The sequence below is a fragment of the Salvelinus fontinalis genome, unplaced genomic scaffold (assembly GCF_029448725.1).
Source record: "Salvelinus fontinalis isolate EN_2023a unplaced genomic scaffold, ASM2944872v1 scaffold_0027, whole genome shotgun sequence".
Classification (NCBI taxonomy): Eukaryota; Metazoa; Chordata; class Actinopteri; order Salmoniformes; family Salmonidae; genus Salvelinus; species Salvelinus fontinalis.
The window spans coordinates 173,316-200,572 of record NW_026600236.1 but is presented as its reverse complement, the minus strand read 5'-3'; the positions used below and the strand labels follow the sequence as shown (position 1 = coordinate 200,572).

Here is a 27,257-nt window from a genome sequence, read left to right as displayed (position 1 = left end):
TATATGGGCAAAATACAGTGTTGGCTACATCAACAAATTACTGTTTGTATATCTTGTCATGAATATATTTCCACTTCATGCAATTCTTCCTTTATAATTATTTATGCTTTTGTTTAGGAATATATTAAATCATTTCATCTGGCTGGTTATATTATTATTTTTAGTTTCTATTTTGTCAAAAAGACGCTGTAACTGGACTTAATTACTCTAATTATATAACTAATCAAATCTATAAATAGAGTGGATCAAATGGACTGTAATGTTTTTATCGTCATGGAAACTAAAGCAGACTACAGGCCTAGTTTCTAGGACTTTGTAGAATTATACAAAACATATCTTTCACTTTATCTAAACAAATAAATATTACTGTTTTTTAATTTATATATTTCTACAAATATTTCTTCATGCAACGAATCCTTTACAACAGTGTATGTATTATTTATCAAAGGGTTGGTGCTCCTGTTTGCAGCCCCTTGCGGGTCGATATGCATCTGATGCGTACGCTAAAGGCGACGCCCGGCGACGTTCTCTAGCGGGTACTGATAGGCTGAAAGCCCAGGCGTGGTTCTCTAGCGGGTACTGATAGGCTGAAAGGCCCGGCGGGGTTCTCTAGCGGGTACTGATAGGCTGAAAGGCCCGGCGGGGTTCTCTAGCGGGTACTGATAGGCTGAAAGGCCAGGCGGGGTTCTCTAGCGGGTACTGATAGGCTGAAAGGCCAGGCGTGGTTCTCTAGCGGGTACTGATAGGCTGAAAGGCCCGGCGGGGTTCTCTAGCGGGTACTGATAGGCTGAAAGGCCCGGCGACGTTCTCTAGCGGGTACTGATAGGCTGAAAGGCCAGGCGGGGTTCTCTAGCGGGTACTGATAGGCTGAAAGGCCAGGCGGGGTTCTCTAGCGGGTACTGATAGGCTGAAAGGCCAGGCGGGGTTCTCTAGCGGGTACTGATAGGCTGAAAGGCCCGGCGACGTTCTCTAGCAGGTACTGATAGGCTGAAAGGCCAGGCGGGGTTCTCTAGCGGGTACTGATAGGCTGAAAGGCCAGGCGGGGTTCTCTAGCGGGTACTGATAGGCTGAAAGGCCAGGCGGGGTTCTCTAGCGGGTACTGATAGGCTGAAAGGCCAGGCGGGGTTCTAGTAAAGAACTCAGTAAGGCTGTTCTATCAACAGTCTTGTAACATTAAAGAAATGTTTTGTTCAGCCGGATACAAACATTATCTGATTCATCAGCACAACTGGACCGGTTGTTGTGTGTTTTGGGAACCTATCTGTTGTCACATCCCCACAACCTTCCCACAACCTAAATAAACCTTCCGGGAACCTTTAAAAAAAAACAGATGAAAAGTGTTCTGGGAACGTTCTTGTAACGTCAGGTGAAAGTTTTTTTAGCACCCTAAAATAAACACCGTAGAATCATCTGCACAACTGGACGTTGTTTTTGTGTTTTGAGCAAATACATTTTTTGTGATGTTCCCACAATGTTCTCATCAGACTGTTCCCACAACCTAATGAAACATTCTGGGAACCTTTTAACGACACAGATTAAATGTGTTCTAGGGACGTTCCCACAACATCAGGCAAATGTTTTATACCAACATTCTATAATCATCGCCACGACTAGACAGTCGTGTTCTGAGAAGAATTTCTGGGAACTTTCCCAGAAGCAGTTTGTTGTTTTCTGGGGAGACAGGAAGCAGAAGTGACACGTACACTTACAGTATTCCTGTGTGCTGGAAGGGTTGGATGAGGTGGTCCAGGTGTTGGTCTTACAGTAGGAGGAGGTTTGCTGGGGGGGACAGTAGTTCACACAGGGGTCCCACGAGTGGGGGTGGTCACTCTTTTGAACTTTCACTGAAACACAGAACAGAGACAAGTGTAAAACGAATGGATTCGAGCTCAGGTCACAAGGACCTGTGTGTTAACCTGTTGAGCTAAAGCCAAGACACTAGTCCACACAGGGGTCCCACGAGAAGGGGGTGCTCCTTCATCTGGACTTCTACTGAAACACAGAATCATAGAGTGACAACTATTTTCTTTCCGTACTGTCACCCGGTTCGATCTAGCACCAACACGACTGGACTGGAGTGTTTTCAGCCAAGTGGGTGACATAGTTTACAGCTAATGGAAATATTGTGGGATGTAGCCACGCTGACTCAGATTCTGGCCCTGCAGCCAATGTGTAGCATGGTTCTGCTCTACTGTACTCTACTGTACTGTACTGTACTCTACTGTACTCTACTGTACTGTACTCTACTCTGCTGTGCTAGACTGTACTCTGCAATGCTCTACTCTACGCCACTCTGCTCTACAGTACTGTACTCTACTCTACTCTGCTCTGCTCTACTGCACTCTACTCTACTCTACTGCACTCTACTCTACTCTACTCTGCTGTACTCTACTCTGCTCTGCTGTACTCTACTCTGTTCTGCTGTACTCTACTCTGCTGTATTCTACTCTGCTCTACTGCACTCTACTCTACTCTGCTGTACTCTACTCTACTCTGCTGTACTCTACTCTACTGCACTCTACTCTACTCTGCTGTACTCTACTCTACTCTACTGCACTCTACTCTACTCTGCTGTACTCTACTCTGCTCTACTGCACTCTACTCTGCTGTACTCTACTCTGCTCTACTGCACTCTACTCTGCTCTGCTGCACTCTACTCTGCTCTACTGCACTCTACTCTGCTGTACTCTACTCTGCTCTACTGCACTCTACTCTGCTCTGCTGCACTCTACTCTGCTCTACTGCACTCTACTCTGCTCTGCTGCACTCTACTCTGCTCTACTGCACTCTACTCTGCTCTACTGCACTCTACTCTGCTCTACTGTACTCTACTCTGCTCTACTCTACTGTACTCTGCTCTGCTACTCTGCTCTCCCTCCCTGCTTCTCTTTCTCTCTCCCTCCCTGCTTCTCTCTCTCCCTCCCTCCCTGCTTCTCTCTCTCTCTCTCCCTCCCTGCTTCTCTTTAATCTCTCCCTCCCTGCTTCTCTCTCTCCCTCCCTGCTTCTCTCTCTCTCTCCCTCCCTGCTTCTCTCTCTCCCTCCCTGCTTCTCTCTCTCTACCTCCCTCCCTGCTTCTCTCTCTCTCTCCCTCCCTGCTTCTCTCTCTCTCTCCCTCCCTGCTTCTCTCTCTCCCTCCCTGCTTCTCTCTCTCTACCTCCCTCCCTGCTTCTCTCTCTCTCTCCCTCCATGCTTCTCTCTCTCTCTCTCCCTCCCTGCTTCTCTCTCTCCCTCCCTGCTTCTCTCTCTCTACCTCCCTCCCTGCTTCTCTCTCTCTCTCCCTCCATGCTTCTCTCTCTCTCTCCCTCCCTGCTTCTCTCTCTCCCTCCCTGCTTCTCTCTCTCTACCTCCCTCCCTGCTTCTCTCTCTCTCTCCCTCCATGCTTCTCTCTCTCTCTCTCCCTCCCTGCTTCTCTCTCTCCCTCCCTGCTTCTCTCTCTCTACCTCCCTCCCTGCTTCTCTCTCTCTCTCCCTCCATTCTTCTCTCTCTCTCTCTCCCTCCATGCTTCTCTCTCTCTCTCTCCCTCCCTGCTTCTCTTTTTATCTCTCCCTCCCTGCTTCTCTTTCTCTCCCTCCCTGCTTCTCTTTTCATCTCTCCCTCCCTGCTTCTCTCTCTCTCTCCCTCCCTGCTTCTCTTTCTCTCCCTCCCTGCTTCTCTTTCATCTCTCCCTCCCTGCTTCTCTTTTTCTCTCTCCCTCCCTGCTTCTCCCCCTCTCTCTCCCTCCCTGCTTCTCCCCCTCTCTCTCCCTCCCCGCTTCTCCCCCTCTCTCTCCCTCCCTGCTTCTCCCCCTCTCTCTCCCTCCCTGCTTCTCTTTCTCTCTGTCCCTCCCTGTAATTAACCTGTGTGTCTATGGCAGCAGGCAGGGACTTCATTAGTTCGTCAGCTCAGGCATTGTTTCAGCACCCACCCACCAACCCACACACACACACACACACACACACACACACACACACACACACACACACACACACACACACACACACACACACACACACACACACACACAGAGAGAGAGAGAGAGTTCCGGCATTGTTTCAGCACCCACACCTTTCGGTTACTGGCCCCAACCTCTTAACCACTAGGCTAAAAAGTACACTGCAATACACTTGGCATGTGCTATTGCTTTATTCATTTGTCTGTGTGTGTAGACTACAGTACCTGACGTCAATGTCATGACTTTATTGATAAAATAGCCACTGACAGGATAGTAAGAGTCCAATTTCAAACATACTGTATGTTCTAAATGCTTTGTGTAGCGTCCGTAATGTCTTGATAAATCCTCTACAGTCTGAGTCATAATGCTTAAACCGGGAATGCTGAAAACAGCCACGTCTGTTTGAGATATTACACCCTTTCTCCCCTCGAACACCACGTTGGTGCAAAACGCTCCTCTCCTCCACTCGGTCGAACAAAACAAAAACAAACGAAAAACAATAACAGCGTGGTCGGTGGACAGTGGCGCTGTTTCCTCTACCGTGGATTCCATCTTTAAAGGGACTGAGCACAGATGAGCTTTTAATTATGTTAAATCAGACCTCCACACGACCATTAATCCACGTAGGTGAGGGAGAAATCACAAAGTTGGAGCTGTGAAGTCACAGCGAGGGAGGGGGTGGGTGGGGGGAAGAGGGAGGAAAGGAGAGAGGAAAAGAGGGAGAAAATGAGGAAGGAAACTTGGGAGAAAAAGAGGGAGGAAACGAGAGAGAAAACGAGGGAGGAAAAGATGGAGGAAACTTGGGAGGAAACATTAAGAGAGGTGTAATGACATGAATGGAATCTTTTTTCTCTCTCTCTCTCTCTCCCCCTCTCTCTTTCTATCTCTGTCTTCCTCTCTCTCTCTCCCTCTCTCTTTCTATCTCTGTCTTCCTCTCTCTCTCTCCCCTCTCTCTTTCTATCTCTGTCTTCCTCTCTCTCTCTCCCCTCTCTCTTTCTATCTCTGTCTTCCTCTCTCTCTCTCCCCTCTCTCTTTCTATCTCTGTCTTCCTCTCTCTCTCTCTCCCCCTCTCTTTCTATCTCTGTCTTCCTCTCTCTCTCTCCCCCTCTCTCTTTCTATCTCTGTCTTCCTCTCTCTCTCTCCCCCTCTCTCTTTCTATCTCTGTCTTCCTCTCTCTCTCTCTCCCCCTCTCTCTTTCTATCTCTGTCTTCCTCTCTCTCTCTCCCCTCTCTCTTTCTATCTCTGTCTTCCTCTCTCTCTCTCCCCCTCTCTCTTTCTATCTCTGTCTTCCTCTCTCTCTCTCTCCCCCTCTCTTTCTATCTCTGTCTTCCTCTCTCTCTCTCCCCCTCTCTCTTTCTATCTCTGTCTTCCTTTCTCTCTCTCCCCCTCTCTCTTTCTATCTCTGTCTTCCTCTCTCTCTCTTTCTATCTCTGTCTTCCTCTCTCTCTCTCCCCCTCTCTTTCTATCTCTGTCTTCCTCTCTCTCTCTCCCCCTCTCTTTCTATCTCTGTCTTCCTCTCTCTCTCTCCCCTCTCTCTTTCTATCTCTGTCTTCCTCTCTCTCTCCCCCTCTCTCTTTCTATCTATGTCTTCCTCTCTCTCTCTCCCCTCTCTCTTTCTATCTCTGTCTTCCTCTCTCTCTCTCCCCTCTCTCTTTCTATCTCTGTCTTCCTCTCTCTCTCTCCCTCTCTCTTTCTATCTCTGTCTTCCTCTCTCTCTCTCCCCCTCTCTTTCTATCTCTGTCTTCCTCTCTCTCTCTCCCCTCTCTCTTTCTATCTCTGTCTTCCTCTCTCTCTCTCCCCTCTCTTTCTATCTCTGTCTTCCTCTCTCTCTCTCTCTCTCCCCTCTCTCTTTCTATCTATGTCTTCCTCTCTCTCTCCCCCTCTCTCTTTCTATCTCTGTCTTCCTCTCTCTCTCTCCCCTCTCTCTTTCTATCTCTGTCTTCCCCTCTCTCTCTCTCTCTCCCCTCTCTCTTTCTATCTCTGTCTTCCTCTCTCTCTCTCCCCTCTCTCTTCCTCTCTCTCTCTCCCCCTCTCTTTCTATCTCTGTCTTCCTCTCTCTCTCTCCCCTCTCTCTTTCTATCTCTGTCTTCCTCTCTCTCTCTCCCCCTCTCTTTCTATCTATGTCTTCCTCTCTCTATCTCTCCCCTCTCTCTTTCTATCTCTGTCTTCCTCTCTCTCTCTCCCCTCTCTCTTTCTATCTCTGTCTTCCTCTCTCTCTCTCCCCTCTCTCTTTCTATCTCTGTCTTCCTCTCTCTCTCTCTCCCCCTCTCTTTCTATCTCTGTCTTCCTCTCTCTCTCTCCCCCTCTCTCTTTCTATCTCTGTCTTCCTCTCTCTCTCTCCCCCTCTCTCTTTCTATCTCTGTCTTCCTCTCTCTCTCTCTCCCCCTCTCTCTTTCTATCTCTGTCTTCCTCTCTCTCTCTCCCCTCTCTCTTTCTATCTCTGTCTTCCTCTCTCTCTCTCCCCCTCTCTCTTTCTATCTCTGTCTTCCTCTCTCTCTCTCTCCCCCTCTCTTTCTATCTCTGTCTTCCTCTCTCTCTCTCCCCCTCTCTCTTTCTATCTCTGTCTTCCTTTCTCTCTCTCCCCCTCTCTCTTTCTATCTCTGTCTTCCTCTCTCTCTCTTTCTATCTCTGTCTTCCTCTCTCTCTCTCCCCCTCTCTTTCTATCTCTGTCTTCCTCTCTCTCTCTCCCCCTCTCTTTCTATCTCTGTCTTCCTCTCTCTCTCTCCCCTCTCTCTTTCTATCTCTGTCTTCCTCTCTCTCTCCCCCTCTCTCTTTCTATCTATGTCTTCCTCTCTCTCTCTCCCCTCTCTCTTTCTATCTCTGTCTTCCTCTCTCTCTCTCCCCTCTCTCTTTCTATCTCTGTCTTCCTCTCTCTCTCTCCCTCTCTCTTTCTATCTCTGTCTTCCTCTCTCTCTCTCCCCCTCTCTTTCTATCTCTGTCTTCCTCTCTCTCTCTCCCCTCTCTCTTTCTATCTCTGTCTTCCTCTCTCTCTCTCCCCTCTCTTTCTATCTCTGTCTTCCTCTCTCTCTCTCTCTCTCCCCTCTCTCTTTCTATCTATGTCTTCCTCTCTCTCTCCCCCTCTCTCTTTCTATCTCTGTCTTCCTCTCTCTCTCTCCCCTCTCTCTTTCTATCTCTGTCTTCCCCTCTCTCTCTCTCTCTCCCCTCTCTCTTTCTATCTCTGTCTTCCTCTCTCTCTCTCCCCTCTCTCTTCCTCTCTCTCTCTCCCCCTCTCTTTCTATCTCTGTCTTCCTCTCTCTCTCTCCCCTCTCTCTTTCTATCTCTGTCTTCCTCTCTCTCTCTCCCCCTCTCTTTCTATCTATGTCTTCCTCTCTCTATCTCTCCCCTCTCTCTTTCTATCTCTGTCTTCCTCTCTCTCTCTCCCCTCTCTCTTTCTATCTCTGTCTTCCTCTCTCTCTCTCCCCTCTCTCTTTCTATCTCTGTCTTCCTCTCTCTCTCTCTCCCCCTCTCTTTCTATCTCTGTCTTCCTCTCTCTCTCTCCCCCTCTCTCTTTCTATCTCTGTCTTCCTCTCTCTCTCTCCCCCTCTCTCTTTCTATCTCTGTCTTCCTCTCTCTCTCTCTCCCCCTCTCTCTTTCTATCTCTGTCTTCCTCTCTCTCTCTCCCCTCTCTCTTTCTATCTCTGTCTTCCTCTCTCTCTCTCCCCCTCTCTCTTTCTATCTCTGTCTTCCTCTCTCTCTCTCTCCCCCTCTCTTTCTATCTCTGTCTTCCTCTCTCTCTCTCCCCCTCTCTCTTTCTATCTCTGTCTTCCTTTCTCTCTCTCCCCCTCTCTCTTTCTATCTCTGTCTTCCTCTCTCTCTCTTTCTATCTCTGTCTTCCTCTCTCTCTCTCCCCCTCTCTTTCTATCTCTGTCGTCCTCTCTCTCTCTCCCCCTCTCTTTCTATCTCTGTCTTCCTCTCTCTCTCTCCCCTCTCTCTTTCTATCTCTGTCTTCCTCTCTCTCTCCCCCTCTCTCTTTCTATCTATGTCTTCCTCTCTCTCTCTCCCCCTCTCTTTCTATCTCTGTCTTCCTCTCTCTCTCTCCCCTCTCTCTTTCTATCTCTGTCTTCCTCTCTCTCTCTCCCTCTCTCTTTCTATCTCTGTCTTCCTCTCTCTCTCTCCCCCTCTCTTTCTATCTCTGTCTTCCTCTCTCTCTCTCCCCTCTCTCTTTCTATCTCTGTCTTCCTCTCTCTCTCTCCCCTCTCTTTCTATCTCTGTCTTCCTCTCTCTCTCTCTCTCTCCCCTCTCTCTTTCTATCTATGTCTTCCTCTCTCTCTCTCTCCCCCTCTCTTTCTATCTCTGTCTTCCTCTCTCTCTCTCCCCCTCTCTCTTTCTATCTCTGTCTTCCTTTCTCTCTCTCCCCCTCTCTCTTTCTATCTCTGTCTTCCTCTCTCTCTCTTTCTATCTCTGTCTTCCTCTCTCTCTCTCCCCCTCTCTTTCTATCTCTGTCTTCCTCTCTCTCTCTCCCCCTCTCTTTCTATCTCTGTCTTCCTCTCTCTCTCTCCCCTCTCTCTTTCTATCTCTGTCTTCCTCTCTCTCTCCCCCTCTCTCTTTCTATCTATGTCTTCCTCTCTCTCTCTCCCCCTCTCTTTCTATCTCTGTCTTCCTCTCTCTCTCTCCCCTCTCTCTTTCTATCTCTGTCTTTCTCTCTCTCTCTCCCTCTCTCTTTCTATCTCTGTCTTCCTCTCTCTCTCTCCCCTCTCTCTTTCTATCTCTGTCTTCCTCTCTCTCTCTCCCCTCTCTCTTCCTCTCTCTCTCTCCCCCTCTCTTTCTATCTCTGTCTTCCTCTCTCTCTCTCCCCTCTCTCTTTCTATCTCTGTCTTCCTCTCTCTCTCTCCCCCTCTCTTTCTATCTATGTCTTCCTCTCTCTCTCTCCCCTCTCTCTCTTTCTATCTCTGTCTTCCTCTCTCTCTCTCCCCTCTCTCTTTCTATCTCTGTCTTCCTCTCTCTCTCTCCCCTCTCTCTTTCTATCTCTGTCTTCCTCTCTCGCTCTCCCCCTCTCTTTCTATCTCTGTCTTCCTCTCTCGCTCTCCCCTCTCTCTTTCTATCTCTGTCTTCCTCTCTCTCTCTCCCCTCTCTCTTCCTCTCTCTCTCTCCCCCTCTCTTTCTATCTCTGTCTTCCTCTCTCTCTCTCCCCTCTCTCTTTCTATCTCTGTCTTCCTCTCTCTCTCTCCCCCTCTCTCTTTCTATCTCTGTCTTCCTCTCTCGCTCTCGCCCTCTCTCTTTCTATCTCTGTCTTCCTCTCTCGCTCTCCCCCTCTCTCTTTCTATCTCTGTCTTCCTCTCTCTCTCTCTCCCCCTCTCTTTCTATCTCTGTCTTCCTCTCTCTCTCTCCCCTCTCTCTTTCTATCTCTGTCTTCCTCTCTCTCTCTCCCCTCTCTCTTTCTATCTCTGTCTTCCTTTCTCTCTCCCCTCTCTTTTCCTCTCTCTCTCTCCCCCTCTCTTTCTATCTCTGTCTTCCTCTCTCTCTCTCCCCTCTCTCTTTCTATCTCTGTCTTCCTCTCTCTCTCTCCCCTCTCTCTTTCTATCTCTGTCTTCCTTTCTCTCTCCCCTCTCTTTTCCTCTCTCTCTCTCTCCCCCTCTCTTTCTATCTCTGTCTTCCTCTCTCTCTCTCCCCTCTCTCTTTCTATCTCTGTCTTCCTCTCTCTCTCTCCCCTCTCTCTTTCTATCTCTGTCTTCTTTTCTCTCTCCCCTCTCTTTTCCTCTCTCTCTCTCCCCTTCTCTTTCTATCTCTGTCTTCCTCTCTCTCACTCCCCCTCTCTTTCTATCTCTGTCTTCCTCTCTCTCTCCCCTCTCTCTTTCTATCTCTGTCTTCCTCTCTCTCTCCCCTCTCTTTTCCTCTCTCTCTCTCCCCCTCTCTTTCTATCTCTGTCTTCCTCTCTCTCACTCCCCTCTCTCTTTCTATCTCTGTCTTCCTCTCTCTCTCTCCCTCTCTCTTTCTATCTCTGTCTTCCTCTCTCTCTCCCCTCTCTCTTTCTATCTCTGTCTTCCTCTCTCTATCTCCCCCTCTCTTTCTATCTCTGTCTTCCTCTCTCTCTCTCCCCTCTCTCTTTCTATCTCTGTCTTCCTCTCTCTCTCCCCTCTCTCTTTCTATCTCTGTCTTCCTCTCTCTCTCTCCCCCTCTCTTTCTATCTATGTCTTCCTCTCTCTCTCTCCCCTCTCTCTTTCTATCTCTGTCTTCCTCTCTCTCTCTCCCCTCTCTCTTTCTATCTCTGTCTTCCTCTCTCGCTCTCCCCTCTCTCTTTCTATCTCTGTCTTCTTCTCTCTCTCTCCCCTCTCTCTTTCTATCTCTGTCTTCCTCTCTCGCTCTCCCTCTCTCTCTCCCCTCTCTCTTTCTATCTCTGTCTTCCTCTCTCTCTCTCCCCTCTCTCTTTCTATCTCTGTCTTCCTCTCTCGCTCTCCCCCTCTCTTTCTATCTCTGTCTTCCTCTCTCTCTCTCTCCCCCTCTCTCTTTCTATCTCTGTCTTCCTCTCTCTCTCCCCTCTCTCTTTCTATCTCTGTCTTCCTCTCTCTCTCCCTCTCTCTTTCTATCTCTGTCTTCCTCTCTCTCTCTCCCCTCTCTCTTTCTATCTCTGTCTTCCTCTCTCTCTCTCCCCCTCTCTTTCTATCTATGTCTTCCTCTCTCTCTCTCCCCTCTCTCTTTCTATCTCTGTCTTCCTCTCTCTCTCTCCCCTCTCTCTTTCTATCTCTGTCTTCCTCTCTCTCTCTCTCCCCCTCTCTTTCTATCTCTGTCTTCTTCTCTCTCTCTCTCTCTCTCCCCTCTCTCTTTCTATCTCTGTCTTCCTCTCTCTCTCTCCCCCTCTCTTTCTATCTCTGTCTTCCTCTCTCTCTACCCGTTTCTCTTTCTAGCTCTGTCTTCCTCTCTCTCTACCCCTGTTTCTCTCACTCCTTCACTTTATCTCCCTCTCTCTCTCCTCCTCTCTCTTTCTATCTCTGTCTTCCTCTCTCTCTCTTTCTATCTCTGTCTTCCTCTCTCTCTCTACCCCTGTTTCTCTCACTCCTTCACTTTCTCTCCCCCTCTCTCTCTCCCCCTCTCTCTTTCTCATCTTCCCCCTTTTTCTAATCCAAGCTTTGCGACCTCTCAACATCACTAAACAGCGTTTAGATCTGGTCACACACACACACACACACTACACAAACACACACACACACACACACACACACACACACACACACACACACACACACACACACACACACACACACTACACACACACACACAGACACACAGACACACACACACACACACACACACACACACACACACACACACACACACACACACACACACACACACACACACACACACACACGAACGCACGACACGAACGCACGACACACTACACACACACTACACGAGTCTCTGGGAACACACACACAGACACACACACACTACACACACAGACCACACACACACACACCCAGTGCATTCTCCCCTCTTATAATACAATGACAGCCACCATGCCAGGGGCTGCTACAGTATTCCAGATATTCAGCCACAAGGTTTTTAAACTCCATGAAAACCAATGAGAAAACAGAACTCAAAGCAGAGAATGCTAATCCTGGTGCTCTGTTCTGCAGCTCAGGGTAATTCATCTGGTACCGCACGAGTCTCTGGGAAACACACACCCACAGAGCCTTCAGAAAGTATTCATACCCCTTGACTTAATCCACATTTTGTTGTGTTACAGCCTGATTTCAAAATGGACTAAATCATTTTTTTTTTTCTCTCACACATCTACACACATCTACACACAATACCCCATAATGACAAAGTAAAAACATATATATTTTTTTAAATTTTAGCACATTTATAGAAAATGATATACAGAAATATCTAATATATATAAGTATTCACACCCCTGAGTCAATACATGTTAGAATCCCCTTTGGCAGCGATTACAGCTGTGACTCTTTCTGGGTAAGTCTCTAACAGCTGTGACTCTTTCTGGGTAAGTCTCTAACAGCTGTGACTCTTTCTGGGTAAGTCTCTAACAGCTGTGACTCTTTCTGGGTAAGTCTCTAACAGCTGTGACTCTTTCTGGGTAAGTCTCTAACAGCTGTGACTCTTTCTGGGTAAGTCTCTAACAGCTGTGACTCTTTCTGGGTAAGTCTCTAACAGCTGTGACTCTTTCTGGGTAAGTCTCTAAGTGGTTTGTACACCTGGATTGTACTATATTTGCACATCAATATTTACAAAGATTCTTCATGCTCTGTCAAGTTGGCTGTTAATTATTGTTAAACAGTCATTTTCAGGTCTTGCAATAGATTTTCAAGACGGTTTAAGTCAAAACTGTAACTAGGCAACTCAGGAATATTCAATGTCGTCTTGGTAAGCAACTCCAGTGTATATTTGGCCTTGTGTTTTAGGTTATTGTCCTGCTGAAAGGTGAATTTGTCTCCCAGTGTCTGGTGGAAAGCAGACTGAACCAGGTTTTCCTCTAAGGTTTTTGCTTGAGTTTAGCTCTATTCAGTTTATCTTAATCCCCCCCAAAAAACACCATAGTCTTTGCCGATGACAAGCATTCCATAACAGCCACCACCATGCTTGAAAATATGAAGAGTGGTACTCAGTGATGTGTTGGATTTAGCCCAAACACTTTGTATTCAGAACATCAAGTTGATTTATGTTTTGCAGTTTTACTATCGTGCCTTGTTGCAAAAAGAATACATGTGTTGGAATAGTTTTTTATTCTGTACAGGCTTCCTTCTTTTCACTCTGTCATTTAGGTTAGTATTGTGGAGTCACTACAATGTTGTTGATCCATCCTCAGTTTCCTCCTATCACAGCCATTAACCCTTGTCTCTTACGGGTTAAAAATGACCCACCACTATGTTTAACAACAGAGAAAAACCCCTAAATTATATTATTTCAATTTGAAATTTGATGACTTTTCCTAGAGTGACCCCAACATTAGACAAAGTGAAACATCGCCTTTGTTCATATTTCCATGAAGCTGTACACCACCAGGGTACAAAGATTGTCTTAGAGTTATTTTTTTACCCAGAAATGTTAAAATAATTTACACACCACAAAAACAGTAGCACGTCCTACTGATTGAACTCTGCCAGCAGTTCCTGAAGAGGAAGATCACCATGGTTGGCACAGTTAGAAAGAACAAGCCTGAGCTCCCCCCTGCACTCCTCGCAACAAGGGGGAGAGAGGCCTTCTCATAAAAGTTTGCCTTCAACCCCACCACCACCACTCTAGTTTCATAAAAGAGGAGCAAGAATGTGGTCTTCTTGAGCACACAGGACAAAATGGCTGAGATCCGTGATCGTGAGGACAGGAATCCAGCCATCATCCTGGACTACAACCACAACAAAGGAGGCGTGGACAACCTGGACAAGTTGATTGAAACTTACAGCTGCAGGAGGATGACTGCCCGCTGGCCCCTGGTCATCTTCCATAACATCAATGATGTGTCCTCATACAATGCCTTTGTGATATGGAACAAGATCAACCCTACCTGGATGCCTGATAAGCGGAACAAGAGGAGGGTGTTCCTGGAGCAGCTGGGAAAGGCACTTGTAACCGCACACATTCAAAGAAGGGAACGCCTCCCCCGCACAGCAGCCTCTGCAGCGCTTGTGAAAGCTGTTCAGGGGGCTAAATCTTGTCCTGATGCAGCTGGGGCAGGCAAGAGGAGGAGCTGCCGATTCTGCCCACCAAAGAAGTACTGTAAAACAAATACTATGCGCTGCAAATATGAGAAATACATCTGCAAAGTCCATGCACACACATTTGCATACTGTCCTACATGTGCTAATTACAGTTGATTGATTTAACAAAATGTGGGAAAAGTCATGGGGTGTGAATACGTTCTGAAGGCTCTGTACACGTATACAGACATACACTAAGTTGACTGTGCCTTTAAACAGCTTGGAGAATTCCAGAAAATTATGTCATGACTTTAGAAGCGTCTGATATCATTTGAGTCAATTGGAGGTGTACTGTGGATGTATTTCAAGGCCTACTTTCAAACTCAGTGCCTACTTGCTTGACATCATGGGAAAATCAAAAGAAATCAGCCAAGACCTCAGAAAAAAAAGTTGTAGACCTCCACAAGTCTGGTTCATCATTGGGAGCAATTTCCAAACGCCTGAAGGTACCTCATTCATCTGTACAAACAATAGTATGCAAGTATAAACACCATGGGTCCATGCAGCCATCATACCGCTCAGGAAGGAGACGCGTTCTGTTTCCTAGAGATTAATGTACTTTGGTGCGAAAAGTGCAAATCAATCCCAGAACAACAGCAAAGGACCGTGTGAAGATGCTGGAGGAAACAGGTACAAAAGTATCTATATCCACAGTAAAACAAGTCCTATATCGACAAAACCTGAAAGGCCGCTCAGCAAGGAGAAGCCACTGCTCCAAAACCGCCATAAAAAAAGACAGACTACGGTTTGCAACTGCACATGGGGATAAAGATCGTACTTTTTGGAGAAATGTCCTCTGGTCAAGTGAAACAAAAATAGAACTGTTTGGCCATAATGACCATCGTTATGTTTGAAGGAAAAAGGGGGAGGCTTGCAAGCCGAAGAACACCATCCCAACTGTGAAGAACGGGGGTGGCAGCATCATGTTGTGGGGGTGCTTTGCTGCAAGAGGGAGTGGTGCACTATACAAAATAGATGGCTTCATGAGGACGGAAAATTATGTGGATATATTGAAGCAACATCTCAAGACATCAGTCAGGAAGTTAAAGCTTGTTCGCAAATTGGTCTTCCAAATGGACAATGACCCCAAGCATACTTCCAAAGTTGTGGCAAAATGGCTTAAGGACAACAAAGTCAAGGTATTGGAGTGGCCATCACAAAGCCCTGACCTTAATCCCTTAGAAAATTTGTGGGCAGAACTGAAAAAGCGTGTGCGAGCAAGGAGGCCTACAAACCTGACTCAGTTACACCAGCTCTGTCAGGAAGAATGGGCCAAAATTCACCCAACTTATTGTGGGAAGCTTGTGGAAGGCTACCTGAAATGTTTGACCCAAGTTAAACAATTTAAAAGGAATGCTACCAAATACTAATTGAGTCTATGTAAACTTCTGACCCACTGGGAATGTGATGAAAGAAATAAAAGCTGAAATGAATGATTCTCTCTACTATTATTCTGACATTTCACATTCTTAAAATAAAGTGGTGATCCTAACTGACCTAAAACAGGGAATTTTTACCAGGATTAAATGTCAGGAATTGTGAAAAACTGAGTTTAAATGTATTTGGCTAAGGTGTATGTAAAGTTTCCGACTGCAACTTCTTGTCTTCTGTCCGAGATGCTGAATTGCGACTCCACTGTATCTCTATATTGATGTTTAGCTTGTTTGATTGCCTTAGGGAGTGAATAACTACACTGTTTATATTCTGCCATATTACCAGTCAGCTTGCCATGGTTAAATGCGGTGGTTCGCACTTTCAGTTTCGCCTGAATGCTACCATCTATCCACGGTTTCTGGTTAGGGTAGGTTTTAATAGTCACAGTGGGTACTACATCTCCTATACACTTCTTTATGAACTCAGTCACCGTATCCGTGTACGAGTCTAGATTATTTTTTGCACGCTACCCGAAACATATCCCAGTCCACGTGATCAACAATCCTGAAGCATGGATTCCGATTGGTCAGACCAGCATTGAATAGTACGAAGCACGAGCACTTCCTGTTTGAGTTTCTGCCAATAGGACGGGAGGAGTAAGATGGAGTCGTGGTCAGATTTGCCTAAAGGAGGGCAGGGGAGGGCCTTGTAAGTATCCCGTTTGAATAGCAATGGTCGAGAGTCTTAGTAGGGCGAGTAGGACAGTCAACATGTTGATAGAATTTCGGCAGCCTAGTCCTCAGATTTGCTTTGTTAAAATCCCCAGCTACAATAAATGCAGCCTCAGGATATGTGGTTTCCAGTTTGCATAAAGTCCAGTGAAGTTCTTTGAGGGCCGTCGAGGTATCGGCTTGAGGTGGGATGTAAACGGCCGTGGCGATGACGGAGGAGAATTCTCTTGGGAGATGATATGGTCGGCATTTAATTGTGAGGTATTCTAGGACGGGTGAACAAAATTAATTGAGTTCCTGTATGTTCCTAGAGTTACACCATGAGTCGTTAATCATGAAACACCCAACTCCCCCCACCCCCCCGCCCTTCTGCTTCCCGGAGAGACATTTATTCCGATGTCTCTCTGGAAAGAATTCCTTGCTCTAAGCTCATCAACTTTGTTATCCAAAGACTGAACATTAGCAAGTAATATATTCGGAAGCGGTGGGTGGTGTGTGCGCCTCCTAAGTCGAACCAGCAGGCCACCTCGAGTGCCTCTCCTCTGCCAGTGATGTTTTGGGTCAGGCTCTGGAATAAGTTCAATTGTTTTGGGGAGACTGAACAAAGGATCTGCTCCATGGAAGTTATATTTCTGGTCGTAATGCTGGTAGTTCTGGTGAGTTACCGCCGCTCTAATATCCAATAGTTCTTCCCGGCTGTATGTAATGACACAAAACATTTCTTGAGCTAATAATGTAAAAAAATAGTACATAAAAAAACGAAATACTGAAAAGTTTTCTAAGAGCTAGTCGCGATGCTGCCTCCTTCGGCGCCATCTTCACAAGGGGAGGGTTTGGCAAGAGGAGGGATGTCCTTGTCCTATCGTGCTCTAGCAGCTCCTGTGGCGGGCGGGGCGCAATGCACGCTGACACGGTCGCCAGGTGTACGGTGTTTCCTCCCACACATTGGTGTGGCTGGCTTCCTGGTTAAGCGGGCATTGTGTGAAGAAGCAGTGCAGCTTTGTTGGGTCGTATTTCGGAGAACACATGGCTCCCGACCTTCGCCTCTCCCGAGTCCGTATGGGAGTAGCAGCGATTAGACAAGACTGTAACTACCAATTGGATACCAAGAAATTGGGGAGAAAAAGGGGTACAAGTATTTTGTTTTAATACAAAGGCTGCAAGGGAAACAAAAAACTGTAGTACAGGCCTTGTGTTCTCCCTGGAACATGTAGCATTTAGCGTGTAGCATGTAGCGTGTACCAACCCATGCAAAGATTTGATATAATCCTCACAGTAACATAACATAGTATACACACCAACACAAGTCCCTGCCAAGAACCGTGAAATAGTAGGAAAACCTTTTTGAAGCTGTTAAATTCTGGAAGAACTGAAACAGTACGTACAGTGTATAGTAAAGAATAGCAACGTGACCTGATCTTACTTTATCCGTAAATAATGTTTAAGATGGAACTGAATACAAGGGAACTGAATAGAATGGAACTGAATAGAAGGGAACTGAATAGAAGGGAACCGAATAGAAGGGAACTGAATAGAAGGGAACTGAATAGAAGGGAACTGAATAGAATGGAACTGAATAGAAGGGAACTGAATAGAAGGGAACTGAATAGAAGGGAACCGAATAGAAAGGGAACTGAATAGAAGGGAACTGAATAGAAGGGCACTGAATAGAAGGGAACTGAATAGAAGGGAACCGAATAGGAGGGAACTGAATAGAAGGGAACTGAATAGAAGGGAACTGAATAGAAGGGAACTGAATAGAATGGAACTGAATAGAAGGGAACTGAATAGAAGGGAACTGAATAGAAGGGAACTGAATAGAAGGGAACTGAATAGAAGGGAACTGAATAGAAGGGAACTGAATAAAAGGGAACTGAATAGAAGGGAACTGAATAGAAGGGAACTGAATAGAATGGAATTGAATAGAATGGGACTGAAATAACACATAACAGTTGAAGTACAGTGTCTAGAGTTTACTATATACTGTATCTCTATGGTTTAACCACACTACTGAATTGAGCCAGTCATAAACCCTCGGTGCATAGCCAGTGACAATAAATAAAATGTCCAGTTTTCACTGCCCTAACATCAGATGATTGTGCATGTCTGCATGCCTAGTGCAGCCTTTTGCATAAGATGACCCAAATAGAAGGCATGAATCAGATCCTGTAAAATACTGCCTGTCTGGGTGTATCAGAGACCTCCTATTCTTCCACACATTGAGGGCTGGGAGCGTTGTTCTGTTCTACTCTGCCCTGCTCTAGTTTGCTGTGTTCTGCTCTGCTATGCCCTGATCCGCCCTGCTATGCTCTGCTCTGAACTGCTCTACTGCGCCCTAATATAGGCTGGCTTGCTCTTGCCTGCTCTAGTCTGCCCTGCTCTTGCCTGCTCTAGCCTGTCCTGCTCTAGTCTGCCCTGCTCTAATCTGCTCTAGTCTGCCCTGCTCTAGTCTGCTCTAGTCTGCCCTGCTCTAATCTGCTCTATTCTGCCCTGCTCTTGTCTGCCCTGCTCTAATCTGCTCTAGTCTGCCCTGCTCTAATCTGCTCTAGTCTGCCCTGCTCTTGTCTGCCCTGCTCTAATCTGCTCTTGTCTGCCCTGCTCTAATCTGCTCTAGTCTGCCCTGCTCTTGTCTGCCCTGCTCTAATCTGCTCTAGTCTGCCCTGCTCTAGTCTGCCCTGCTCTAATCTGCTCTAGTCCGCCCTGCTCTAGTCCGCCCTGCTTTAATCTGCTCTTGCCTGCCCTGCTCTAATCTGCTCTAGTCTGTCCTGCTCTAGTCTGCCCTGCTCTAATCTGCTCTAGTCTATCCTGCTCTAGTCTGTCCTGCTCTTGTCTGCCCTGCTCTAGTCTGCCCTGCTCTAATCTGCTCTAGTCTGCCCTGCTCTAATCTGCTCTTGTCTGCCCTGCTCTAATCTGCTCTAGTATGCCCTGCTCTAGTCTGCCCTGCTCTAGTCTGCCCTGCTCTAATCTGCTCTAGTCCGCCCTGCTCTAAGGTGCTGTAGTCTGCCCTGCTCTAGTCTGCCCTGCTCTAAGGTGCTGTAGTCTGCCCTGCTCTAGTCTGCCCTGCTCTAGTCTGCTCTAGTCTGCTCTAGTCTATCCTGCTCTAGTCTGCCCTGCTCTAGTCTGCCCTGCTCTAGTCTGTCCTGCTCTAGTCTGCTCTAGTCTGTCCTGCTCTAATCTGCTCTAGTCCGCCCTGCTCTAGTCTGCCCTGCTCTAATCTGCCCTGTTCTAGTCTGCCCTGCTCTAGTCTGCCCTGCTCTAGTCTGCCCTGCTCTAGTCTGTCCTGCTCTAGTCTGTCCTGTTCTAGTCTGTCCTGCTCTAGTCTGTCCTGCTCTAGTCTGTCCTGCTCTAGTCTGCCCTGCTCTAGTCTGCCCTGCTCTAGTCTGTGCTCTAATCTGTCCTGCTCTAGATGTCCTGTTCTAGTCTGTCCTGTTCTAGTCTGTCCTGCTCTAGTCTGTCCTGTTCTAGTCTGTTCTCTTCTAGTCTGTCCTGTTCTAGTCTGTCCTGTTCTAGTCTGCCCTGCTCTAGTCTGTCCTGCTCTAGTCTGTCCTGCTCTAGTCTGTCCTGCTCTAGTCTGTCCTGTTCTAGTCTGTCCTGTTCTAGTCTGTCCTGCTCTAGTCTGTCCTGTTCTAGTCTGTGCTCTAGTCTGTCCTGCTCTAGTCTGTCCTGCTCTAGTCTGATGTGCTCTAGTCTGTCCTGCTCTAGTCTGTCCTGCTCTAGTCTGTCCTGCTCTAGTCTGTGCTCTAGTCTGTCCTGCTCTAGTCTGTCCTGCTATAGTCTGTGCTCTAGTCTGTGCTCTAGTCTGTCCTGCTCTAGTCTGATGTGCTCTAGTCTGTCCTGCTCTAGTCTGCCCTGCTCTAGTCTGTCCTGCTCTAGTCTGTGCTCTAGTCTGTGCTCTAATCTGTCCTGCTCTAATCTGTCCTGCTCTAGTCTGTCCTGCTCTAGTCTGTCCTGTTCTAGTCTGTCCTGCTCTAGTCTGTCCTGTTCTAGTCTGTCCTGCTCTAGTCTGTCCTGCTCTAGTCTGTCCTGCTCTAGTCTGTCCTGCACTAGTCTGCCCTGCTCTAGTCTGTGCTCTAATCTGTCCTGCTCTAGATGTCCTGTTCTAGTCTGTCCTGTTCTAGTCTGTCCTGCTCTAGTCTGTCCTGTTCTAGTCTGTCCTGCTCTAGTCTGTCCTGCTCTAGTCTGTCCTGTTCTAGTCTGCCCTGTTCTAGTCTGTCCTGCTCTAGTCTGTGCTCTAGTCTGTCCTGCTCTAGTCTGTCCTGCTCTAGTCTGTCCTGTTCTAGTCTGTCCTGCTCTAGTCTGTGCTCTAGTCTGTCCTGCTCTAGTCTGTCCTGCTCTAGTCTGTGCTCTAATCTGTCCTGCTCTAGTCTGTGCTCTAGTCTGTCCTGCTCTAGTCTGTCCTGCTCTAGTCTGTCCTGCTCTAGTCTGTCCTGCTCTAGTCTGTCCTGTTCTAGTCTGTCCTGCTCTAGTCTGTGCTCTAATCTGTCCTGCTCTAGTCTGTGCTCTAATCTGTGCTCTAATCTGTCCTGCTCTAGTCTGTGCTCTAATCTGTCCTGCTCTAGTCTGTCCTGCTCTAGTCTGTCCTGTTCTAGTCTGTCCTGCTCTAGTCTGTCCTGTTCTAGTCTGTCCTGCTCTAGTCTGTCCTGCTCTAGTCTGTCCTGCTCTAGTCTGTCCTGCTCTAGTCTGCCCTGCTCTAGTCTGTGCTCTAATCTGTCCTGCTCTAGATGTCCTGTTCTAGTCTGTCCTGTTCTAGTCTGTCCTGCTCTAGTCTGTCCTGTTCTAGTCTGTTCTCTTCTAGTCTGTCCTGTTCTAGTCTGTCCTGTTCTAGTCTGCCCTGCTCTAGTCTGTCCTGCTCTAGTCTGTCCTGCTCTAGTCTGTCCTGCTCTAGTCTGTCCTGCTCTAGTCTGTCCTGTTCTAGTCTGTCCTGTTCTAGTCTGTCCTGCTCTAGTCTGTCCTGTTCTAGTCTGTGCTCTAGTCTGTCCTGCTCTAGTCTGTCCTGCTCTAGTCTGATGTGCTCTAGTCTGTCCTGCTCTAGTCTGTCCTGCTCTAGTCTGTGCTCTAGTCTGTCCTGCTCTAGTCTATCCTGCTATAGTCTGTGCTCTAGTCTGTGCTCTAGTCTGTCCTGCTCTAGTCTGATGTGCTCTAGTCTGTCCTGCTCTAGTCTGCCCTGCTCTAGTCTGTCCTGCTCTAGTCTGTGCTCTAGTCTGTGCTCTAATCTGTCCTGCTCTAATCTGTCCTGCTCTAGTCTGTCCTGCTCTAGTCTGTCCTGTTCTAGTCTGTCCTGCTCTAGTCTGTCCTGTTCTAGTCTGTCCTGCTCTAGTCTGTCCTGCTCTAGTCTGTCCTGCTCTAGTCTGTCCTGCTCTAGTCTGTCCTGTTCTAGTCTGTCCTGTTCTAGTCTGTCCTGCTCTAGTCTGTCCTGTTCTAGTCTGTGCTCTAGTCTGTCCTGCTCTAGTCTGTCCTGCTCTAGTCTGATGTGCTCTAGTCTGTCCTGCTCTAGTCTGTCCTGCTCTAGTCTGTCCTGCTCTAGTCTGTGCTCTAGTCTGTCCTGCTCTAGTCTGTCCTGCTATAGTCTGTGCTCTAGTCTGTGCTCTAGTCTGTCCTGCTCTAGTCTGATGTGCTCTAGTCTGTCCTGCTCTAGTCTGCCCTGCTCTAGTCTGTCCTGCTCTAGTCTGTGCTCTAGTCTGTGCTCTAATCTGTCCTGCTCTAATCTGTCCTGCTCTAGTCTGTCCTGTTCTAGTCTGTTCTCTTCTAGTCTGTCCTGTTCTAGTCTGTCCTGTTCTAGTCTGCCCTGCTCTAGTCTGTCCTGCTCTAGTCTGTCCTGCTCTAGTCTGTCCTGCTCTAGTCTGTCCTGCTCTAGTCTGTCCTGCTCTAGTCTGTCCTGTTCTAGTCTGTCCTGTTCTAGTCTGTCCTGCTCTAGTCTGTCCTGTTCTAGTCTGTGCTCTAGTCTGTCCTGCTCTAGTCTGTCCTGCTCTAGTCTGATGTGCTCTAGTCTGTCCTGCTCTAGTCTGTCCTGCTCTAGTCTGTCCTGCTCTAGTCTGTGCTCTAGTCTGTCCTGCTCTAGTCTGTCCTGCTATAGTCTGTGCTCTAGTCTGTGCTCTAGTCTGTCCTGCTCTAGTCTGATGTGCTCTAGTCTGTCCTGCTCTAGTCTGCCCTGCTCTAGTCTGTCCTGCTCTAGTCTGTGCTCTAGTCTGTGCTCTAATCTGTCCTGCTCTAATCTGTCCTGCTCTAGTCTGTCCTGCTCTAGTCTGTCCTGTTCTAGTCTGTCCTGCTCTAGTCTGTCCTGTTCTAGTCTGTCCTGCTCTAGTCTGTCCTGCTCTAGTCTGTCCTGCTCTAGTCTGTCCTGCTCTAGTCTGTCCTGCTCTAGTCTGCCCTGCTCTAGTCTGTGCTCTAATCTGTCCTGCTCTAGATGTCCTGTTCTAGTCTGTCCTGTTCTAGTCTGTCCTGCTCTAGTCTGTCCTGTTCTAGTCTGTCCTGCTCTAGTCTGTCCTGCTCTAGTCTGTCCTGTTCTAGTCTGCCCTGTTCTAGTCTGTCCTGCTCTAGTCTGTGCTCTAGTCTGTCCTGCTCTAGTCTGTCCTGTTCTAGTCTGTCCTGCTCTAGTCTGTCCTGTTCTAGTCTGTCCTGCTCTAGTCTGTCCTGCTCTAGTCTGTCCTGCTCTAGTCTGTCCTGCTCTAGTCTGTCCTGTTCTAGTCTGTCCTGTTCTAGTCTGTCCTGCTCTAGTCTGTCCTGTTCTAGTCTGTGCTCTAGTCTGTCCTGCTCTAGTCTGTCCTGCTCTAGTCTGATGTGCTCTAGTCTGTCCTGCTCTAGTCTGTCCTGCTCTAGTCTGTCCTGCTCTAGTCTGTGCTCTAGTCTGTCCTGCTCTAGTCTGTCCTGCTATAGTCTGTGCTCTAGTCTGTGCTCTAGTCTGTCCTGCTCTAGTCTGATGTGCTCTAGTCTGTCCTGCTCTAGTCTGCCCTGCTCTAGTCTGTCCTGCTCTAGTCTGTGCTCTAGTCTGTGCTCTAATCTGTCCTGCTCTAATCTGTCCTGCTCTAGTCTGTCCTGTTCTAGTCTGTTCTCTTCTAGTCTGTCCTGTTCTAGTCTGTCCTGTTCTAGTCTGCCCTGCTCTAGTCTGTCCTGCTCTAGTCTGTCCTGCTCTAGTCTGTCCTGCTCTAGTCTGTCCTGCTCTAGTCTGTCCTGCTCTAGTCTGTCCTGTTCTAGTCTGTCCTGTTCTAGTCTGTCCTGCTCTAGTCTGTCCTGTTCTAGTCTGTGCTCTAGTCTGTCCTGCTCTAGTCTGTCCTGCTCTAGTCTGATGTGCTCTAGTCTGTCCTGCTCTAGTCTGTCCTGCTCTAGTCTGTCCTGCTCTAGTCTGTGCTCTAGTCTGTCCTGCTCTAGTCTGTCCTGCTATAGTCTGTGCTCTAGTCTGTGCTCTAGTCTGTCCTGCTCTAGTCTGATGTGCTCTAGTCTGTCCTGCTCTAGTCTGCCCTGCTCTAGTCTGTCCTGCTCTAGTCTGTGCTCTAGTCTGTGCTCTAATCTGTCCTGCTCTAATCTGTCCTGCTCTAGTCTGTCCTGCTCTAGTCTGTCCTGTTCTAGTCTGTCCTGCTCTAGTCTGTCCTGTTCTAGTCTGTCCTGCTCTAGTCTGTCCTGCTCTAGTCTGTCCTGCTCTAGTCTGTCCTGCTCTAGTCTGTCCTGCTCTAGTCTGCCCTGCTCTAGTCTGTGCTCTAATCTGTCCTGCTCTAGATGTCCTGTTCTAGTCTGTCCTGTTCTAGTCTGTCCTGCTCTAGTCTGTCCTGTTCTAGTCTGTCCTGCTCTAGTCTGTCCTGCTCTAGTCTGTCCTGTTCTAGTCTGCCCTGTTCTAGTCTGTCCTGCTCTAGTCTGTGCTCTAGTCTGTCCTGCTCTAGTCTGTCCTGCTCTAGTATGTCCTGTTCTAGTCTGTCCTGCTCTAGTCTGTGCTCTAGTCTGTCCTGCTCTAGTCTGTCCTGCTCTAGTCTGTGCTCTAATCTGTCCTGCTCTAGTCTGTGCTCTAGTCTGTCCTGCTCTAGTCTGTCCTGCTCTAGTCTGTCCTGCTCTAGTCTGTCCTGTTCTAGTCTGTCCTGCTCTAGTCTGTGCTCTAATCTGTCCTGCTCTAGTCTGTGCTCTAATCTGTGCTCTAATCTGTCCTGCTCTAGTCTGTGCTCTAATCTGTCTTGCTCTAGTCTGTCCTGCTCTAGTCTGTCCTGTTCTAGTCTGTCCTGCTCTAGTCTGTCCTGTTCTAGTCTGTCCTGCTCTAGTCTGTCCTGCTCTAGTCTGTCCTGCTCTAGTCTGTCCTGCTCTAGTCTGACCTGCTCTAGTCTGTGCTCTAATCTGTCCTGCTCTAGATGTCCTGTTCTAGTCTGTCCTGTTCTAGTCTGTCCTGCTCTAGTCTGTCCTGTTCTAGTCTGTTCTCTTCTAGTCTGTCCTGTTCTAGTCTGTCCTGTTCTAGTCTGCCCTGCTCTACTCTGTCCTGCTCTAGTCTGTCCTGCTCTAGTCTGTCCTGCTCTAGTCTGTCCTGCTCTAGTCTGTCCTGTTCTAGTCTGTCCTGTTCTAGTCTGTCCTGCTCTAGTCTGTCCTGTTCTAGTCTGTGCTCTAGTCTGTCCTGCTCTAGTCTGTCCTGCTCTAGTCTGATGTGCTCTAGTCTGTCCTGCTCTAGTCTGTCCTGCTCTAGTCTGTCCTGCTCTAGTCTGTGCTCTAGTCTGTCCTGCTCTAGTCTGTGCTCTAGTCTGTGCTCTAATCTGTCCTGCTCTAATCTGTCCTGCTCTAGTCTGTCCTGCTCTAGTCTGTCCTGTTCTAGTCTGTCCTGCTCTAGTCTGTCCTGTTCTAGTCTGTCATGTTCTAGTCTGTCCTGCTCTAGTCTGTCCTGCTCTAGTCTGTCCTGCTCTAGTCTGTCCTGCTCTAGTCTGCCCTGCTCTAGTCTGTGCTCTAATCTGTCCTGCTCTAGATGTCATGTTCTAGTCTGTCCTGTTCTAGTCTGTCCTGCTCTAGTCTGTCCTGTTCTAGTCTGTCCTGCTCTAGTCTGTCCTGCTCTAGTCTGTCCTGTTCTAGTCTGTCCTGCTCTAGTCTGTGCTCTAGTCTGTCCTGCTCTAGTCTGTCCTGCTCTAGTCTGTGCTCTAGTCTGTCCTGCTCTAGTCTGTGCTCTAGTCTGTCCTGCTCTAGTCTGTCCTGCTCTAGTCTGTCCTGCTCTAGTCTGTCCTGCTCTAGTCTGTCCTGTTCTAGTCTGTCCTGCTCTAGTCTGTGCTCTAATCTGTCCTGCTCTAGTCTGTGCTCTAATCTGTGCTCTAATCTGTCCTGCTCTAGTCTGTGCTCTAATCTGTCCTGCTCTAGTCTGTCCTGCTCTAGTCTGTCCTGCTCTAGTCTGTCCTGTTCTAGTCTGTCCTTTTCTAGTCTGTCCTGTTCTAGTCTGTCCTGCTCTAGTCTGTCCTGCTCTAGTCTGCCCTGCTCTAGTCTGTCCTGCTCTAGTCTGTCCTGCTCTAGTCTGTCCTGTTCTAGTCTGTCCTGTTCTAGTCTGTCCTGCTCTAGTCTGTCCTGCTCTAATCTGCTCTAGTCCGCCCTTCTCTAGTCTGCCCTGCTCTAGTCAGCTCTAGTCTGTCCTGCTCTAAGGTGCTCTAGTCTTCCCTGCTCTAGTCTGCAATGCTCTAATCTGTACTAGTCTGCCCTGCTCTAAGGTGCTCTAGTCTGCCCTGCTCTAATCTGCTCTAGTCAGCTCTAGTCTGTCCTGCTCTAATCTGCTCTAGTCTGCCCTGCTCTAATCTGCTCTAGTCTGCCCTGCTCTAAGGTGCTCTAGTCTTCCCTGTTCTAGTCTGCTGTAGTGTGTCCTGCTCTAATCTGCCCTATTCTAGTCTGCTCTATTCCAGTCTGCCCTATTCTAGTCTGCTCTAGTGTGTCCTGCTCTAATCTGCCCTGCTCGAGTCTTCCCTGCTCGAGTCTTCCCTGCTCGAGTCTTCCCTGCTCGAGTCTTCCCTGCTCGAGTCTTCCCTGCTCAAGTCTGCCCTGATCTAGTCTGCTCTAGCCTGCCCTACTCTAGCATGCCCTACTCTAGTCAGCTCTAGTCTGCCCTGCTCTAGTCTGCACTGATCTAGTCTGCTCTAATCTGCTCTAGTCTGTCCTGCTCTAGTCTGTCGTGCTCTAGTCCGCCCTGCTCTAGTCTGTGCTCTAATCTGTCCTGCTCTAGATGTCCTGTTCTAGTCTGTCCTGTTCTAGTCTGTCCTGCTCTAGTCTGTCCTGTTCTAGTCTGTCCTGCTCTAGTCTGTCCTGCTCTAGTCTGTCCTGTTCTAGTCTGTCCTGCTCTAGTCTGATGTGCTCTAGTCTGTCCTGTTCTAGTCTGTCCTGTTCTAGTCTGTCCTGCTCTAGTCTGTGCTCTAGTCTGTCCTGCTCTAGTCTGTCCTGCTCTAGTCTGTCCTGCTCTAGTCTGTGCTCTAATCTGTCCTGCTCTAGTCTGTACTCTAGTCTGTCCTGCTCTAGCCTGTCCTGCTCTAGTCTGTCCTGCTCTAGTCTGTCCTGCTCTAGTCTGTCCTGTTCTAGTCTGTCCTGCTCTAGTCTGTCCTGCTCTAGTCTGTCCTGCTCTAGTCTGTGCTCTAATCTGTCCTGCTCTAGTCTGTGCTCTAATCTGTCCTGCTCTAGTCTGTCCTGCTCTAGTCTGTCCTGCTCTAGTCTGTTCTGTTCTAGTCTGTCCTGTTCTAGTCTGTCCTGTTCTAGTCTGTCCTGTTCTAGTCTGTCCTGCTCTAGTCTGTCCTGTTCTAGTCTGTCCTGTTCTAGTCTGTCCTGCTCTAGTCTGTCCTGTTCTAGTCTGTCCTGTTCTAGTCTGTCCTGCTCTAGTCTGTCCTGCTCTAATCTGCTCTAGTCCGCCCTTCTCTAGTCTGCCCTGCTCTAGTCAGCTCTAGTCTGTCCTGCTCTAAGGTGCTCTAGTCTTCCCTGCTCTAGTCTGCAATGCTCTAATCTGTACTAGTCTGCCCTGCTCTAAGGTGCTCTAGTCTGCCCTGCTCTAATCTGCTCTAGTCAGCTCTAGTCTGTCCTGCTCTAATCTGCTCTAGTCTGCCCTGCTCTAATCTGCTCTAGTCTGCCCTGCTCTAAGGTGCTCTAGTCTTCCCTGTTCTAGTCTGCTGTAGTGTGTCCTGCTCTAATCTGCCCTATTCTAGTCTGCTCTATTCCAGTCTGCCCTATTCTAGTCTGCTCTAGTGTGTCCTGCTCTAATCTGCCCTGCTCGAGTCTTCCCTGCTCGAGTCTTCCCTGCTCGAGTCTTCCCTGCTCGAGTCTTCCCTGCTCGAGTCTTCCCTGCTCAAGTCTGCCCTGATCTAGTCTGCTCTAGCCTGCCCTACTCTAGCATGCCCTACTCTAGTCAGCTCTAGTCTGCCCTGCTCTAGTCTGCACTGATCTAGTCTGCTCTAATCTGCTCTAGTCTGTCCTGCTCTAGTCTGTCGTGCTCTAGTCCGCCCTGCTCTAGTCTGTGCTCTAATCTGTCCTGCTCTAGATGTCCTGTTCTAGTCTGTCCTGTTCTAGTCTGTCCTGCTCTAGTCTGTCCTGTTCTAGTCTGTCCTGCTCTAGTCTGTCCTGCTCTAGTCTGTCCTGTTCTAGTCTGTCCTG

At 48.1% G+C, this 27,257-nt stretch overlaps 1 protein-coding gene across 5 annotated transcripts in view; it reads right to left on the bottom strand.

Annotated features, from left to right (window-relative positions):
* LOC129842263 (glutamate receptor-interacting protein 2-like) overlaps positions 1–27,257 on the bottom strand; it is a 217,966-nt gene that overhangs the window by 69,750 nt on the left and 120,959 nt on the right. For 4 of the 5 annotated variants that reach the window (XM_055910746.1, XM_055910741.1, XM_055910742.1 and 1 more), the window contains exon 10: positions 1,704–1,844. In XM_055910746.1, the coding sequence (XP_055766721.1) occupies positions 1,704–1,844 (141 nt within the window). The remainder of the gene's footprint in view (positions 1–1,703; positions 1,845–27,257) is intronic. The other variant, XM_055910744.1, reaches the window with a different exon arrangement.